At 59.5% G+C, this 17,777-nt stretch overlaps 2 protein-coding genes and 1 long non-coding RNA gene across 3 annotated transcripts; 1 reads left to right on the forward strand and 2 right to left on the reverse strand.

Moving 5' to 3' along the window:
• Positions 1 to 1,412: 1,412 nt before the first annotated feature.
• Positions 1,413 to 2,516, reverse strand: LOC137158284 (uncharacterized). The gene is made up of 2 exons (XR_010921346.1): positions 2,222 to 2,516; positions 1,413 to 1,878 (listed from the first exon to the last, which is right to left on the reverse strand). It is a non-coding gene; the product is annotated as an uncharacterized lncRNA (long non-coding RNA).
• A 372-nt stretch (positions 2,517 to 2,888) lies between these two features.
• On the forward strand, positions 2,889 to 5,437 carry LOC137157963 (zinc transporter ZIP1-like). Its single transcript, XM_067555391.1, has 3 exons — positions 2,889 to 3,028; positions 3,152 to 3,282; positions 4,054 to 5,437. Exons 1-3 carry the CDS (start codon positions 2,932 to 2,934, stop codon positions 4,708 to 4,710), a joined length of 885 nt encoding a protein of 294 aa, XP_067411492.1. The 5' UTR covers positions 2,889 to 2,931; the 3' UTR covers positions 4,711 to 5,437.
• A 905-nt stretch (positions 5,438 to 6,342) lies between these two features.
• CATSPER2 (cation channel sperm associated 2) lies at positions 6,343 to 16,800 on the reverse strand (the record flags this gene model as incomplete). Its single annotated transcript, XM_067556051.1, has 14 exons — positions 6,343 to 6,718; positions 7,487 to 7,648; positions 8,010 to 8,110; positions 8,514 to 8,561; positions 9,941 to 10,040; positions 10,748 to 10,926; positions 11,644 to 11,768; positions 12,173 to 12,328; positions 12,796 to 12,968; positions 14,075 to 14,143; positions 14,835 to 15,008; positions 15,832 to 15,991; positions 16,606 to 16,693; positions 16,781 to 16,800. Coding segments are annotated over 14 exons (1,587 nt in total), but the record flags the coding sequence as incomplete, so codon positions are not given.
• Between the last annotated feature and the right edge of the window lie 977 nt (positions 16,801 to 17,777).

Below are 17,777 nucleotides of genomic sequence, written 5' to 3' on the forward strand. Positions count from 1 at the left end.
GCCATCTGTGACTGGAGCACCTCGGTGCTATGCTAATACAAATAATAAAGAAAAGTAAGAGAAGTAACCAGGCTCGCTTTCTTTAAAGCGGGGTCTCGTAGCTAGTTTATAACCATAAATAACCAGGAGTTCAGAACCAGCTTTCTTATTTTGTGTTTGGGATTTTCAGACCATTTAGTTCCCTCTGCAGTGGCAAACGGGGAAACAGGTCAAGGGGCAGAAACATTTTACCCTGACAAAATATCCCTGTAAAGATCTCATCACAGAGAAGGGTTGGGGCCCCAGGTCCAGGAGCCAGAATCTGGTCAGGGAAGATTCTTGTTTGCAGAGTCTGAAGGGTTAACCTGAGTCAGTCGCCGGAGGAAATGTTGGTGCCTGACTCAGACGCCGCACACAGGGATTCTGAGCAGATGACAAGACCTGGTTTTCCCAAAGTGTTTGACATCCACCTTTAAAAGACTCAATCCCTTGAGAGTTTGGAGTGACTGATTTCACCCAGGGGTCCAGGACGTGACCCCCTCCAGAACTTGGGGGTGCTGGCCCCTTTCTCCTGACGGCCTCTGCCATGCACCCTGCCACGTGACTCCTCACTGCTGCCCTGCCCAGCTCACAGGACAGTGTTTTTCCTTTTCAGCTCTGCACGTGATTCTCACAAGCCTGAACCCTCCAGAAAAATGTTCCTTAACATGAAAACTGCTCCCCCTGCTCATACCAGTCTCGGAAACTGTCGTGGCCAGAGAGCCCTGGCAGCTTCTCCCTCATGCTCCTCCAGGGATGCAGCAGGCAGAACAACCCCAGTGAGCTGCCCACCCCATGAGCAGATGCACTGGTTCGGTTTCCCCGCTCCCCCTACATCTGTGGACACAGCGTCACCTATCTCACACCAAAAGACAGAGTGTAAAGGAAACTCCAGATAAGGGCACCAAAGGTGATTGGAGGCCTGGAGGGCGAGGGCGAGGGCAAGGGTTGTTGCTACAAGGTGAGACAAAGGCCTGGCCTACACACAAGTTTTGCACTGCTGTAACTAAATTTGTAGATTTTAAATTGGTGCAGCTCCCTTGTGTCCCTTTGGTTAACTTGGTGCGAAAACTGTGTAGACAAGCCCTAAAGCTGCTTAGCTGGGAAAGTAGAACAAGACAGGACTGGCTCTAGGGACACAAAATGGGCTATCTGGGCACCAATTTACTCCTTTCCAAGGGCGCGCACAAAGGGGGGCAAGCAGGGACACGCCCCCCCCCCCAAATAATCATCTGGGGCACAAAACTCCTCTAGCCCAAGGGTTGCAAGGGGAGAGCAAGCGCCTCCTGGGGCGGGGCGGGGAGGGGATAAGAGGAGTGAGCTCCTGCAGGGGGGAGGGGGAGGGAATAAAGCATGCCCCTCCAAAAGAGATCAAATTTAAACTCCTGCCCATGCCCCTGCTCCTTTCTACCAATTTGAGAACAAAAGCGCACTGGGTGAAAGCAAAAAGCTGCGGCGCGGAGCAGACAGAAAGGAAACCCGGGTGCTTGGCAGCACCAAGCCAATCCGCGGCCCCTGCTGCAGCAGGGTACGGCCGAGGCAGAGTCCAGCGGGATTCCAGACCGGGCCAGGCACGTCTCTGCGTGAGAACAGCTCTGCAGTGACACAGCTGGGCAGAGTTACACGGCTGCTGTACTGCCTGCTCTGGGCGTCAGGTCACCAGCTGGGGCCCAGGAAGGGCCTCTCCCCAGGACAGTATGGTGCACAGGTGCCCTGCCGGGGCTCTGAACATTCTCTGCAGCCCCAGTATTGGCCCGTGTTTGGGAGGGAGCCTTGGGGTGGTGACGGGGTGCGGGGAGCCGCGCTGTCCTGGTCTTTGATGGGTTTGCTGTGCACACAGGCTGGCTGCAATTCCTCTGTCTACAGGGGCACAGAATGATAGAGGTGGGTGGGTCTGACAGAAGAGAAGGAGATTTATTAACAAGCATTAACACGTCTGCTGCCAGATTGCCCCATCCCTCCTCTATGGCCAGATAACCACTCTCCAAGAAGAGGCCCCACAAGGGAAGCCATGTCCAGGTCTGATCCCCAGAGCAGGGGGAGCAGAGAGCAAATGTGGAAGATGGGGCCGGGGGGTGAGAGGTAGCTATATAAGACAGCCCGAACATCTGGACTGTCCCTATAACATCTGGACACCTGGTCACCCTACCCCAGAGTCGCTGTCCCACGCCCCATTATCCCTCACTCCCAACTTCCCAGCTACCTCGGGACACCTTCCTGCCTGCAACTCAGGGGACCTCGGGGAGCTGGCGGGTGCGGGAGCCAGCGGCCTGTGGGCAGAGCCCCGCACAGGTGGTCCGTGGAGGTGGCGGATTTGCAGGGCTTTCCTGACACAGCAGGAACCGCTGCCCAGCGGGAGCGGACAGAGGCGCCAAGCCAGGATCCCCCCAGCGGGCCTCATCGCCGCCAAGAGCAACCAGCGCCAGCCTCTTCTCTGCAGGAGCGGCGTCCGGGGCGCCGGGGAGAGGGGGCAGCACGGCCCGGCCACGCCAGCGGCTCACCCTGGGAATGGCCCCGACGCGGGGCGGCGTGGGGCGGGGCAGGGCAATACCGCCCGCCCCGGCCCGGCCCGCCCCGCCCTTTAAGAACCACCCCGCGGGCCCGTCCGGGCCCGGGCACCCAGCCCCGCGCAACCCTAACCGGCCTGGCCACGGCCCGCGCCGCCGCGCGTGGAACAGCGCGCGCGACGCCTCCTCCGAGTCCGGACCGACCGACCACGTCCGTGCACGCAAGCCCCGCCCCTCACCGCGCAAGCCCCGCCCCTTTCTGTGGATCCGGCCAATCGGCGTGCGGGCTAGGAGCCGCGCGGAGAGCGGCTTTAAAGAGCGCGCGTGGGGCGAGCGGCCCTGAGCCGGGTCTGTGCGTGCGTGTGTGTCTGTCTGTGCGTGGCCGGGCCGGGCGTGAGGCGAGGCCATGCGGTCCCTGCTGGCGGCCAAGCTGGGCGGCCTGCTCGGGCTGCTGCTGCTCCCGCTGCTCTGCGGGCTGCTGCCCGCCCGGCTGCGGGCCACGGGTGGGTGAGCGCGGCGCGGGGGGTACTGTACTGCCGGGCCGGGCCGGGCCGGGCCGAGCTTGGGCCGGGCCGGGGATACTTGGCGCCGGGCCGGGCCGCGCTGACTTCCCCCCTCTGTCGCAGGGACCCGCGGGCGGTGGCGCAGCTTCGTCGGCTGCGTGGCCGGAGGCATCTTCCTGGCCGCCTGCCTGCTGGACATCGTCCCGGACTCGCTGTCCGACCTGCGGCAGGAGCTGCGGCACCAGCGCATCACGGTAGGGACCCGCCCGCCCGCGGCCCTACCCCGCACAGCGCCGGGCCGCTCCCGCCGCTCCTCCCTCCCGCGAGAGCCCGGCCCGGCGGGCTGGGGCTGCGGCGGGGCCCGTGCAGCGGCGGACGGAGGGTCTCCGGGGCCGAGCCTACATGGGCGCCCGCGTCGAAGGCAGGAGGGGTCCCGGCGCCCGCCCCCAGCTGCCGGGGGGGGGGTGCAGGCGTGGCTCCGCCGCGGCTCCGCCGCCCCCTGCACTTACCCGGCGCCCGCCTCTCCCGGTGCAGCCCCCCGGCCCGGCGCCGGCTGACCCCGCCGGGGGAGGCGCTGAGGGGCGCCCCTCGCCTGCTGCGAAGGGCCGGGCGCACCCCCGCACGCACCCGCCGCCGTCTTGGATGGGGGCCTCCCTCCCCGGCCGGGGCCCCTCACGACGCGCGGGTGGGGAGCAGGGGAGGAAGCGGGAGCAGCCCTCAGGAAGGGCGGAGGGGGGCTGCTCCCGATGCCGCGTCGGGCGGTGCCGGAGCTGGGGGTAGGTGCGCCTCGGGCCAGCCCTTCCCTGGGGCCGGGGGCACAGAACAGCGGCCGGCGGGACCCCCCGCAGGCGGGCAGCCAGGGGCCTGGTCCCCTCCCGCCGCCCCACGCCACTGCCCCGTTGCACCCCCGACGGGCCGGCCCGGCCGGGGGCTCCCCTCCCCTGACGCCGCTCCCGGTGCGCTGCCCCGCGGCGGGCTGGGGGCACCAGCCGCGGGCTCCCACCGATGCTGTCTCTGCCTCGCAGGGGGATTTTCCCTTCCCGGAGTTCGTCCTGACGCTTGGCTTCCTGCTGGTTCTCATCATCGAGCACGTGGTCCTGGACTGCCGGGAGCGGCGGGCCGGGGAGGCCACCCCCCTGCTGTCCTGCGAGGAGGCCCCCCCCCAGCCCGCGGGCACTGGTGAGTGGGGGGTGGAGACGGGCACGCACCACTTGCACACGGACTTCCCGGCCCACTCCTCCTTCCGCTCCTTCGTCCTCTTCCTGTCCCTGTCGGTGCACTCGGTGTTCGAGGGCCTGGCCGTGGGGCTGCAGGACAGGGAGTCCAAGGTGCTGCAGATCTGCATTGCCATCCTGGTGCACAAGAGCATCCTGGCCGTCAGCCTGTCCCTCCTGCTGCTGCAGAGCCGGGTCCCGGCGCGCTGCTTCCTGGCGCTGATGGGCACCTTTGCCCTCATGTCTCCCCTGGGCATCGCAGTGGGGGTTGTGATGATGCAGGCCCCGGGCCCCGGCAGCACCATGGCCCGGTGCCTGCTGCAAGGCATGGCTGCAGGGACCTTTGTCTATGTCACCTTCCTGGAGATCCTGCCCCACGAGCTGAATGCCCCCAAGCGGCGCCTGCCCAAAGTGCTCTCCATGTTGCTGGGCTTCTCCGTCATGGCTGCCTTGCGCTTCCTGGGCTGAGGCGATTGGCCCTGCCTGGGCAGCTGCTGGCTGCACTTGTGTGTCCTGTGGCTGGCCCTGGACTGGGAAACCAACTTCTACAGGTTCAGCCCCTGCTAGCAGAGTCTCTCCTGGGGAGGGCCGGGGATGCCTTGGGCAGAGTTCTGGGGGAGGCCCAGGAGAGCCAGGGTTTCTGCTCTGGAGTTAATGTAGGGCCTGGATTAATGTGTGAGGGGTGTGATCCCTGCACTGGAGCATGCAGATGGGGCGAGTGTGCAAATGGCTGATCACGATTACTTGGAGGCCAAGGGGGGGGGGGGAGAGGGGATGTTCACAAAGCAGCCCTTCCGTTTTATTCTTTTAAATGGTTATTGAACTGTGATTTTACAAGTGGAAATTGTATTGCTTGGAATTAAAAAGTTCTGCTGCTCCCAGGAAAGCCAGCTCCCTCCGCTCCCTGCTGGGGGTGGGGGCGAGGGAGGGTCAAGTCCCTGTCAGGAGAGAACCGGCTGCTTCCCTCCCCAAGAGAAATAGGGCATGATGGGGCGGAGAGGGAACTGGGCTCCATGGGAAGCAGCCTGTGGGGCAGCAGCCCTTCCTGCCTGTGGAATTCGTCTCCATCCCATGGGCAAGGGAGAGAGCAGATTCTCTGAGAAGCTGGAGCCAGCCCTGAGCAGAGAATGGAGCAAGGAAAGGCTGTTGTGCCTGGCGCGGAGGGAGGCAGAATGTGCTGAGCCCTGGCCCTGAAGGCAGCAGCCTGGGGCAGGAGGGGGGGGGGGGAGAACAGCCCTGTCTAGGGCCAGTCTTGCGTGGTGCTGCAGTGCTCTCGGGTGGGGCACAGCATCGTGTTTCTCTGATTGGCCATGGATGGGGCTGGCAGCTCCCGGGCTGCAGTGATGGGCAGACCAGTCAGTTCCTCCTGCAGCCTTAGAAGGCAGGCTTGGCTGGCGGCAGGGGCTGTGGCAGCCATACCTAGGCACAAGGGCTCATCAGCCAGGGAGGAGATGCTGCTCCACTCTGCCAGGGCCCTGGGTCACAGCCCGGCGGCTGTGGGGAACTCTGTGCCCTGGCTGAGTTTGCTGAGATCAGTCTGGTCTCAGGCGGAAGAAGAATCAGCTGCTTGTTCCCCTGAGCTGGGACTTACCCTTGTCTTGCAGAGGGGAAGAGGTTTGCCTGTGCTCTCACAGCCAGGCCTGGGGGAGCTGAGAACAGAACCGCCACTTCCCAGAGTACCAGGGCTGCCCTCTGGCCCACGCCTCTGTGCTCCCCTCGTGCGAGCAGAGGGGGGAAGGCGCAAGGCATGGATGGCACCAAAGGAGCTGCTGTCGTGTGCAGGAGCAGAAGGGTATCCTGTAACCTGGATGGAGGAGGGATTTTCTTGAGCTCAGCTCTCTAAAGAATCCCGACTCCACCATTCCTTCCCTTTCTGCCACCGCTGGCCACTTCCTGCAGAGCTGAGGGGAAGGACTCCCTCTCCCCCCACACACCCCCCCACCTAGCAGCACTAAGCAGGATTGGCTGGGCCAGGCCTGCACCTTGGAGGCTGTTCGTGAGTTACCCCAGGCCCAGCATGCCAGCCCTGGGGCAGTCAGCCGGCATTCAGCACCCGAAGATGGAGCTGGCCCATTTCCTGGAGGGGAGGGGATGGAGGGGCTGCATGGGCACCACGAAAAATCCTGAAGAGGCAGGCTGAATGCGCTGCATAATCAGCCCCTGCTAGCAGGAGTGCAAGGATCACGGATGGCTGATGGAGGGGTTGACTACTTCATGTTGGATCTAGCCCAGCCTTTACGGCAGTCTGCGGGCTGGGCTGGGCCAGACTCCTTGAGCCTGCAGCAGAGTTGGAGGTGGGGAAGGGCAGGGGAGTGCTGAACCCCACGTAAGGGATGGAGGGGCTGGGGCAAATTCCTGCAGGTAGTTCTGTGTTTCTGGCGGCAGGGTCCTAGCAGTGCTGGCTTCTCCACGGTAGGAACGGGCTCTCCTGGGCTGCCTGCTCCTTACTTGTCCTCCAGGTTCATTAGGGCCATGACTGTAGGCGATGAAAGGAGAGGAGGTCTGGCTCTTGCTCCTGCAGTAATGGCCCTGTCCCCCGACCCCCGTCAGCGAAGGAAGACCAGCTCCAACTCCAGCAGCTCAGCTTGTATCAAATGACGTAAGGCCAGGAGACCAAGCCCTGCAGAGGGGCAGGGGCCCCTGCCTCGACGTGGGCTCAGCCGCTACAGCTAGCAACAAATCTCTGCAGCTCGTGCCTTGCTGCAGGCCTGGGGCTGACCTGCTGCTGGAGGGGCAGGAGTAAGGAGCGCTGAGCAGTGGGGGAGATCTAAGGGCATGGAGCGGCAGTGACGCTGAATGGCACAGCGATGAAATGCTCAGCATTAAATGATACGACGGGGGGAGGAACGACACGTCCCTGGGAGATCAGAGAAATAAACCGAAGGGGGCAGACGAGACCAGGGGACTCAGCTTGGAGTATGCTGGGCAGCTGGCAGGAGCTGGCCCCAGGCTGTGTCATGTGGCCAAAGCAGTGCCGCTGCGGGTGCAGAGCTGGTGCCGGAGAGACCCTGCCCTGAGGTGGCTGCCCCTGGAACGTGCCTTCCATTCTGGGCACCTAGTTATGACGGCGGGACAATAGCGGTGACCAGGCCTGCCCCAAGGAGCTGCACGAGGGAGGGAGCAGGACTGGGGCATGGAAATTGCCTTGCAAAGAAAGGGAAGAGGCACGTCTTCCCTTGCTGTGTTTGCTCAGCCATGCGTGCCCAGGAACCTGCCCCCTCACTCCTGTTTGCCTCCCACTCACCTGCGTAATGCTGCAGCCTCTTGCGCTCTTCCAGGTTGTGCTGCAGCTGCTCCAGCAGCTCAAAGTAGCGGAAGAGGGAGTCGCAGGGCCAGACCACCTGCCCCTCCTCGTCCACCGCCAGCAGGCTCTGCAGGTTCTGGTCGATGTACGTCTCCCAGTCCACTGGCAGAGGCAAAGACTGCGGCTTTAGGACTGGCAAAGCCCCCCTCCCCCCCAATGGTCCCTGTGCACCTGCTGCATGGTGGAAGGGGATCCCTGCCCTGCTGTGGGGGGAGGGAAAGGACCCCTCTGTCCCTAATGCCCCCTCCCCTCCCACATGGGACAGGGCATGTGCTGCTCTCTGCCCTTTGCACCAAGGCCTTGTGGGCATGGTGCTCCCAGGAAGGGGTATCCCAGGGGCTGTGGCCTCCACAGTGCCAGGGGATGCAGAGCAGGAGCAGTGTTATTTCATCACCGCTCTGCTCACGCTCCCTGCACCTAGGCAGACACCCCGCCCCCGCCCAATACGGGCACCTGCACTTACCGTTCTTCGTGCTCTGTTCCGCTGCCACCTTGTACACAGGCTGCTGCGCAGGTGGGGCTGCCTCTGGTGCTGGGACTGGCTCCAAGTCTGAGGAGGGGGACCTGTTGCAGAGGGGACGTGGTGCTGGGAAGAAATACTGCCGGTTCCAAACCTGGCCACAAGGTGACCCCTGCCCCCAGCACCAGGACCATGTCAGCTGCTGCCAGGAGGCGAGGGCCTGGGGCCATGGCAGGCCAGCTGTCAGGGTTTAGCTAGAGCTGGGGGCATGTCCATGGGGGGGGGGGGGTGCAAGGGATTGTGCCCTGAGAGCCCTGTATTCTGTGCCGGTTCCTGTGCCCCTGGCTGAGTTCTCTGAACTAAGGCCAGACCCTGCCCTCCTTGCCTCTGAGGACAGGCGGCTGTGATGAAGGAGGGGGTGGCTATGCCTGCTGCTCCTGGGGGACAGGTTCCCCAGGAGCTCACCCTCGTTGCCATCCCTGACTGCCTGTGGACACCCATGCTCACCTAGAGGGCATCTCGGGGGCGTCTTCTGGGCTGGGTTGGCTGTGTCTCCTGCATGGTCAAGAAGTCGAGTATTAATGAGAGGCTGCGCCCCTGCTGAGCGTGAAATACTGAACCTTCTCTCGGGGGGTGCCCTGGGAGAGAACTGGCTGTGTAGCTGCTCCCAGCCGGGGACGAGGGAGCATGGCATGGATGTTGGCAGTGAGGGGAGCTCCCCATCTCGCAGCAGGGGATGAGGTAGGGCACAGGGCAGGGACACTGGTTGTGCGGGGCGCTCACAGCTTTGCAGGCTCATGCACTTAGGGTCTAATAAGTTCTGCTGCAAACCTCAGCTGGAAGCAGAGGAGAGCGACCTGGCTGTGCTAGTCCTCCTGTGGTAGAACATGAGCCACCAGCTACCAATGTGATGCTAGGCCGGGGCGAGGCTGTCTCTGGAATACTGTGTACAGTTCTGGTCACCTTCACGCGAGACAAACGAATTCAGCACAATGATGGCAGGCAGCGGTATGACCGCTGTCTATAAACACACCAGGAGGACAAGCAGCCCGGAGAGTGAAGGGCGAGGTAAGCTAAGGGACAATGTCGGCACAAAACCAAGTGAGTATTAACTGGCCGTGAACAAATTCAGGCTGCAAATGAGAAGGTTTCTAACCATGGGAGAGATGAGGCGTGGAGCAGTCTCCCAATAGGAGCTGTGGGGGCAAACAACTTAATTAGTTTTGAGAGAGTGGGACACATTTGAGTGGGATTGCATGACTGGGTTGCTTGTGACGGTGTAGGACAGGGCTGAGCAGTTGTGAGGGTCTCTTCTGGTTTGTCTTAGGTTCCTAACGTTCAGGCTTCAGGTCTTCAGCCAGTAACCTGCATGGGTCAGGAAGGGATTCACCTGCCTCTAGTTTCCCCAGTGTATTGTGCTGAGGATGGTTGGTTTTTATCTCCTTTCTCTGAAGCACGGGGGTGGCCGCCACAACTAACCCTATCTACCTGTCTCTGACTCCACCATGCTTAATGTACATGAACCAATGGCAGTCCTATTTACATACAGCGGGATGGGAAGTCTCTAGGAAAGAGGAAGAAGCATCCTGCCTCTTGAAACAAAATAATTGAACTCTGGACGATTAAGCAAGGACAGAAGCCATCTTTGGCATCCATCTTTAGACAGAGCCCAGGGAAGAGAGCTCTTGCAAACGGAGAAGGATGGGTCCTTCAGCCAAGCATGGTTGAAGTCTCTGGAGAATGAATATAGGTGAGGAACCTGCTTAGGCAAAGCTCTGTCAGCTCGGACGACAAGAGAAGCCAGCTTTCTGAGGAAGGTCCTGACTGAGGGCATGTCAGCCATGGCTGGTCAGAGTCACTACCTTGCACACAGCTCGGAGCTCCCAGACCTGCCGGAGGTGGCGAGTGCTGTGCTGTACGTTGGTTTCACTCACCTCTCTCTAATCTGTATTTTAAATAAATCTGCCTTCTTCTGGGTCTCGATCTGCCTCACCTCCTCAGCCAAGTCACTCCGGATGTTCTGGAAATTAGTCACTGGCAAACAGAGAACTCCCGTTCAGCCTGAGGGCCCCTGAGGTTATCAGGAGGGGCTATGGCGCTCCCTACAGACCCTTACCCTGCCTGGGCTGTGTCGGCCCAGAACACGCGAGGCTTTCGGCCTGTTGCGCTGTGAGCTGGGGCAGCAGCTGGAAGGTTATGTTCAAAACAGGGTTTATTTCTGCGACCAGAGGAACATCACATTGTACTTTCTTTCTGTTTGCTGGTGGTCTCCTTGGAGCACCAGAGAGCTGGGATGGGAGTTCCTTCAGCACCTAACCGAAGGGCTGGGTGTTGAACCTCTGGCACCAATCCTCTGGGTTTGTCTGACGCTAAACAGGTGTGAACAAATCACAGTTTCCGCCCCTCACCCCTGTGCTTGGTCCCTGTCCTGCAGTGACTCCTAGGAGCTTTCTAGTTGTCCAGAGAGGCTGCAAGGCCAGGGGCAAGACCTGTCCTGCGTGTATAGGTGAGAAAGGGCAGAAGGCCACAGCTAGCCTGATGCAAGAGCCACCTTCAGTCACGGTAAAGAAGCTGAGAAAGGCCCAAACTTTGCTTTGCAGGAGACTCTGTAGCAATAACGAGCCCCACTGGGCAGAGGGCCACAGCGTGGGAGGCTGGGGTGGTCCTGCTTCCCGGGCATGATGTGAGGAGCTGCCAGCTGCTCTGCGGGCTGGGGCTGCAGCTGAGGCCTAGGCACTTACCCATAATTGCCACAAAGATGTTCCTGAACATGAAGGATCCAATCAGCAGCCAGAGGATGATGTACAGGCCACTGATGACCTTGTTCATCTCCGGGATCTTCCAGGTGTCCTGGAGCAGGGCATACCAGTGATCCATGGTGAAGAGGATGAACAGCGTCACGAAGGCATTGGGGAGATCCCTGCAGGCAGAGAACAGCTTCGTGGTATGCTGCGCCGGGGGGTCTGACTCGCTGCTCTGACCTTGATGCCTATCAATGCCTGTGCGGTACACCCCCTGCTCTGGGCCACCCTCTGCTCTGCTGGTTACATCTCGGCTGAGTCCACGCACAGGCAGTGGTGGTGAGCGCTGCAGGCTGGAGAGGAGGGGGCTGACGGCAGTCAGTTGTGGCCCTTATGCTGGGAAGGTGATAGCGGGACACTCAGGTGAGCCGTTTGCTCGGCCCCAGCCTGCTGCCACGTACAACAGGCAGGCCCCCATCACATGGAGGATGCACATTTAACGGGGTCCAAGTCAGACAAGGCCAGGGCTTGTATCACCGCCACATGGCACCACGACTGTGCTGAGCATCCAGCAGTGCTAGTGTTAGACCATGTAGGTAAGTCAGAGGCAAGGCACTTCAGTCTGGGGAAGGAGGTGGGTGCCGTCCAGCACAATGCCCAGCTTTTGGCAGCTGCTAGGCCTCGGGTGTCTCAGCAATGCCCAGTACCCATCAGAGCCCAGCTGTAAAGCATCAGTGTATCCCCCAGCTGAGGGGCACCTTCCTGCCTGCTGCTCCATGCCTGCTGGCTGGCTCCCTGCAGCTGGGAGATTGCACAGCTGGGGAGCAGGAATAGCAAGACAGCTCCCCCTATGGCCAGAGGGAGGGTATCTCACCCGCCTGCGCAGGGAGCTGTACCTGAAATATGCGCTGTACTCCAGGTCGGTGCGGTCGGAGCGACTGTAGCTCTCAAAGAAGAAGATGCCAGATACAGCAAACACATAGAAGAAAACCAGCAAGAGCAGCAGGATGAAGGTCATGGCCTGGGCAGGGGAGAGCACAGAGGGGCACTGCTGTTAAGGTTGGCTCTGTAGGGGAGCTCACAGTCTAGATGAGACATAGCACCACACGGACGGGCTAGAAGGACAAGGGCTGCAGCAGGGATAAGAGTAACGGGACCGGTGCAGCCACAGGTTCCCGTGGGGAGTTGTTAAAAACTAACCTCGGGGTGTGAGCAAAAGTGGGGATTGGAGTGCGTGAGCAGCGGGGTAGGGCTCTGTGAACGGGGCGGGGGCCGAAGGCAGCCTGGGGGGGCCAGCACCACTGCCCAGCACCAGGCTGAGTGCTGGGAGACTAACCACCAGGGCTGAGTCTGGCACACGTGCAGCTCCCGCGCCAGCCCTGGCGCCTGTCACAGCGCCTCCCCCTCCCCCCACTGGCCCCCTACCTTCAAGGTCTTTGCTATTGCCAGGATGATCACCCGGACTTGCCGGAATTTGGAGAAGAGCTTTAAGGTGCGGAGGATGCGGAAACCCCTGAGGATTCTCATGGCAGCCATCGTGTTGGTTATGCCACTGAAGTCCAGGAGCTCGGGGATAATGGACTGCAAGCCAAAGGGACAGAGGGCAGGATGACAGTGCTCAGGTCCTGCTGCCCTGCACAGTCGGGCTAAGCCGCCCACCCTCCGCAGCCACTTAACGGCATCAACCCATCACCCACCCCCACCCCTGCATTGCAGCCTCCTGTCCTAAGGGCTGGGCCAGGCTGGCAGCAGCTAGAGGGCAGATGTAAGCATCAGAAAACCACTGGGCGTTGGGGGGCAGTTGGGCACCACCCTACATGAACAGCAATGAGCCTGAGTAGCCGAGGAGGAGCAGGCTCGGCTCGGCTCGGGGAGCCCTCTGGAGAAAGCCCCTGGAACTGTCCGAGTCCCACGAGACCTCTCTGAACACAAGGCTACCCGAGGGGATGGTGCACCAGGGAGCTAGTCTCACTTTTGCTTCTGGAGCCGAGCATTGCCCTCTGCTTCTGCAACATCCCCTTCCCCCCCGTTCTCCCCGTGTCCCTCACCAGGACGGTAATACTGAAGTCGAAGACATTCCAGCTGCTTTTCCAGAAGCCTCTGAAACTGACGATCCAATTCAGCAAAATCTCCATGACAAAAATGAAGAGGATGACCCAGATGGTCACCTCCAAGGTGAGCTTCAGGCTCACCAGGCTGTCATCCAGCTTGTCCATCACCTCTGGGAAGCACAAGAGACAGCTGCTGAAGCCTGGCTCCAGCAAAGTGTTGGCTGGGGGAGGGAAAAGGCAGGAGGCAGAAAATCCTTGTGGTTCACTGACTGTTCTACACAGCCCAGCCCCAGCTGAGGATCCAGATCTTGGAATCCTGGAGGTCAGAGGGCTGCCGTGGGCATCTACCCAGGGAGTGCACCACTTCAGAAGCACTACCTGGTCCCTGGGAACCCGCAGGTATTTCCTGGCTGTGCCCTGTGGGGCAGACTGCTCAGGACATGTGTTGCTACTACCTACATTTCTCAGGTGTGCTTGGTAAAGTTTTAACATAGTCAAGTTCTTCTTTGGCCCAGAAAGCGGCTTCGCACTAGCAGAGAAGGAACCTGGTTCGGAGACTGGAGATGTAAGGACCCCTACCGGGCGGTGGGGGAGGGCACAGGAGAGGCCTTAGCAATGCTCCCCCGCTCAGTCCTCCTCAGCTTGGACTGTGCCTCCTTGGGCCAGGAACTTTAATCTCTGTCAGGCGCCAGAGACTATGATAAGCTGGGCACTTTAGAAAGACAGCCTGAGTGAAAAGAGCAAGGGGCTGAGTGGATAAGCACTGAGGGACCGGGGGACGGGAGACAGTACCAGCCAGGAATGCAAAGAGCTGGGAGAGGTGACACTTTGGGCAGGGGAATGAAGCTGTGGAAGAAACTGGTGTCCAGTAATGAAGGGCAGAGATCCCCAGATTGGTGATGGGATCTGAAGCTATTCATGTCTACGTCACTGGCTCTGGGCAGGCAGTAGTGACTGAGAGCAGTTCTCATCTGATGGCTGTTTGGTCCTATCAGAAATGAGATGGCGCTCTGAATTCAATACCTCCTGGCCAGGGGCCACACCACCCAATTACCATAGCTCGCACCAAATGGTTCTCTCCTGGGCAGCCTCCTGCTCCAGTTGTGGCCTGGCCCAGGAGCCCCTCTTGCCCGGGAGGCAGGCTGGAGAGGCCTGAGCCTGCTGGCACGGTATAAATGATCAAATGTTCTGGGAACGGACGTTAGAGAGCTGGGGCAGAGAAGGCATCAGCCTCCAAGGCTGTCAGGCTGGCACTGAGGCTCTTTCTCCTTCTCACCGCTTTGGATCATAAGAACCAGTGTGTTCATGAAGATGAGAAAGATGATGAAGCCTTTGAAGATGGTACCTGGGGTTTGTCACTGAGAAAAATGCAGGAAGCTGTGTGTTGTTCCGTCAGACTCGGCGGGGCTGGGGCACCTACGCTTGAGAACTCAGAGGACCATGGGTGTATCCAGAGCAGCTCTACTGCTGTCTACTGCTCCGACACAGCCCACACTGGGGCATGGCATCCCACAGAGCCCAAACCCCAGGGCAAGCATGCTAACAAACCCTCCAAGATACGACAGCCCCTGAGCCAGCAACTACTCAAACCAGCAGACAGCAGGTCATGCACTGTTCCCCCAGGTCAGAGAAAAGCCATGTGAAGAAACAACCTTCCACCTGTAGCTAGGAGCCCCACTGTGCCCTGTTCCTGGGCTTTAGCTCTGTCCTTCTCTGCCCTGATCCTCCTCCCCGTGGGCCTCACCTCACCTCACCCCTCATTTGACAACAACTTCGCTTTCACCCACTCAGTTGGACCTTCGCTACAAGTGGGAAGCAACAACCACAGAACGGAGAGATGGAAAAGTTGTCTCTAGCCCTTTGCAGCTCCCGTGCCAGTCGCCTCTCCAGGGCTTTGTCCAGTCCCACGCTAAGGGGCTTCCATCACTTCTCGGGGAGCTGGTTCTGCCTGCCACACTTAGGAAGTCTGGTTTCCCTCTCTTCAGAACAGACCCTGACTTGCCTGATGGAGTCAGTCCTGATCTGGCAAAGGATACTGCTCAGGACCCAGGATGCCCACATGCTCAGGGGAGGCCAGCGGCTGCACCGGACTTGGATGCGGCTGCGTAGGCGTTTCTCTGGGGTGATGATGGTGTTCCTGACAGGGGTGATGTTGAAACGAACCAGCTGGTGATGGTCTGTGAGCATCAGCTTCCTCTTCTTCTTGGGATCTGTAGGGAGGTAGTGACCTAGAACTCCTCCTAGAGGGAGGCCATGCAGGGTTTTCAGGGAAGAAGAGGAGCCAGAGGACCCAGCACAGCTAGACCTGTCCCCAGCAGGGTAGCTGGGGGGAATTTTACTCAGTAAGGAAAAGACGTGAAAACGCCCGTCCCCTGCCTGCCCTGCAGCCTGATACCGCTGGGGGACCTGCACAGGTGCAGACGCACACACATCTTGGCCCAGATCCTGAAAGGTTTTCAGGCTCCTAACTTCCTCCCATTTCAATGGAAGTCAGGAGCCTGAATAGCTTTGAGGATCTGGGCCTTTCCTCCTGCAGACAGAGCCTCAGGTGCGGAGAATAAATGCAGCTGGGAGAGCCATTCAGACACCTGCTCGGATCCCCCGACATGCAACCCCAGCCACTCCACATCCTTCACAGGGCTGTTTGCAGCTGGGCCATGGAGGGAAGCGGATCAGGCTGGCACCTCCAGACCCTAGTTACAGATCAGAGCCTCTCTGGCCAGAGAAGTCAGGCAGAGCTATTCCTGGGGTTGGTTGAGCTCTCTGTGGAACCCACCCCCTCCTCCAGAGTCAGTGCTAGGTTAATGCCAGGAATCCTGCTCCTGGGGGAGAGAAACAGGCCGTGCTGGGCATGTGAGGAGCTCTCCAGTGACCAGCTCAGCCAGTCAGCAGGGAGAACCTGGGCCCAGCTGAGAAGCAGCGGGCACGTACTCCCTGCATGTGGTGTGGGGGAGGAGAGCGAGGAGGGCAGGCCAGATGCTGAGAGGGGTCTGCGCAGCGCACTAGCTGTCGGCATGGCGAGGGGGCGGTTACCAAGGAAATCCTGGATATTGTGCCGGGGGATGGCATGGCTCAGCCCCTGCAGGTGGTCGATCAGGTAGAAGGTGTAGATCAGCTTGGAGCGAATGGCGTCCGCTCGGGGGAGCAGCGTAAATGGGGAGCTGACCTTGGTGTGGGACGCATCCTTTGGGCTCTGAAAAGAGAGCGAGAAAGCAGGAGCCTGGAGTCAGTCTGAAAGGGAGACCCTCCCCCCGTCCAGTGAGAGCTGGTACCTGGGCGCTCATGGGTCCAGCTGGGCTTCCCCTGGGTCCCTGCACAGTCCCAAGGTTCTTTGCTGGAACATCACAGGACTCTGCAGTGACCTCACAGTCGGGACCAGCGGAAGGAGATGCTGCTGGCAGGCTCAGTGGAACATGGGAGCGTGGCAGAGTTGGACTGATTCATTTTTAAACTGGTTTGATGCATAGTATCAATGTTTATTTTTAAGTTTTTTTCCCCCCAACTTCCATCTATTTAAATTTTCACAATTGTGGGAAATTGAGGGGGGCAGACGATAGTTATTTAATGACTGTAGCCACCAAGATTCAAAAAGTTAAAATGTTATAACCATTAGAACACAAATTGTCAATATCATGTGTCCACATACACAAGGTAAATACCCTTCAATCAAACCTTCTCAAGCAGCATTTTTTTTACTTTGCCTGGGTGTAAATTTCTGTTACTGTTCATCCTTTTGTCTGTGTATGGTGATATCGATGTTTGTTTGCAGACATTTACTGAGTAAAAAAAAATCGAATCCTTCCAAACCTGAGTGTGTGTTACTGAAATCACAGGCAGCCCGACCCTCCTAGAAAGCTTCTGCTGTTCCTTCTCAGTCTTCAGAAAGAGCTGGGCTCTGAGGGTAGAGGGGACATGGTTTGTGTGTAAAGGTTATAAGCAAAGTTCCTTCTATTCCTCAGTCTGTCTAGGATCCTGGACTTACATTACAGGTTTGGTGTGGATTCATCTGTGATCAAATGCACTGCTGACATCAGGACAGAACTTCACAGTGGCCCAGGTGGGACAGAGCAGTCAGGGCTGGCAGCCACTAATAAATATAAAATCCAGCATCAGGGAGAGAAAATAAAACATCCCAGACACACCCAGAGCATTAGCGTGTGCCAAGTGGCACAAACCTCCTACAGCAGCAAGGAAGGAAGGAAGGGGTTAATGATCTGACCAGGACATGGTGGCTGAGGGTGGCTCTGGGACATACCAAGCTTGGGGACGAAGTGGCCCAAAGCCGGCTGTGCAGACAGAGAACGTAGGGCGGGAGCTGAGCTGGCTCCCTCGGAGCAGTGATGCTGTTGATTTCTTTGTTAATGAAGTCAAGCCCAGGCAGGGTGAGTTTTGACCCAGCTCAGCTTGTGTGGACTGGGCCTGGCATCTTGTCTCCTCATCCTGCACGAAGAGCCTTTTCACGGGACCAGCTGCTGCCCTGGCAGCAGGGAAGGTTCGGGAGGGTACAGGGGGGAGCAGCCAAGAGGGTCTCATCTAAAGACGCAATCTTCAGTTCCGAAGCGTTTGAAGAACCACTGCCCAGGCTGGGACTCCAGACTGCACCTGGAAGCTGCTATAAGTGCTGCTGGTGAGTCACGGAGCGGCTTTTCCCTTGGAGTCCGGCCTGAGGGAGACGAGCGCTGTGGGGGTATTGCCCTTCAGATGCTTCACAAAACAAGTTGTCATGGTTACAAGGCCAGTTACACCTCTGTCCCCTTTCTGATCGCTCGCCATGCACCCCTGGCGGCCTAATGCCTTTACCTACCTCAGTGCCTCCTGTCACGGAGCCGCAGAACAGGGCTATGACTCCAGGTTTGGAACGGTCTCTGGGAGGACCTGTCAGTGAGTCAGCCCCTCAGGGGGTCTCACTCTTCCTCCAGGGTGAGCAACACAGCATCACCGCCTGCTGAGGCTGCACCTCTGGTCCTTCAGTACCCCTC

The sequence above is a fragment of the Emydura macquarii genome, unplaced genomic scaffold (genome assembly GCF_026122565.2).
Source record: "Emydura macquarii macquarii isolate MOO-44397 ecotype Brisbane River unplaced genomic scaffold, CSIRO-AGI_Emac_v2 contig_1644, whole genome shotgun sequence".
Taxonomy (NCBI): Eukaryota; Metazoa; Chordata; order Testudines; family Chelidae; genus Emydura; species Emydura macquarii.

What these genes read in the sequence shown, in the direction of transcription:
- LOC137157963 (XM_067555391.1), top strand. Translation starts at nt 2,932, where the DNA reads ATGCGGTCCCTGCTGGCGGCCAAGCTGGGCGGCCTGCTCGGGCTGCTG. An exon ending in CGCCCGGCTGCGGGCCACGG is followed by an intron (nt 3,029 to 3,151) that starts GTGGGTGAGCGC and finishes CCTCTGTCGCAG; the next exon opens with GGACCCGCGGGCGGTGGCGC. An exon ending in TGCGGCACCAGCGCATCACG is followed by an intron (nt 3,283 to 4,053) that starts GTAGGGACCCGC and finishes TCTGCCTCGCAG; the next exon opens with GGGGATTTTCCCTTCCCGGA.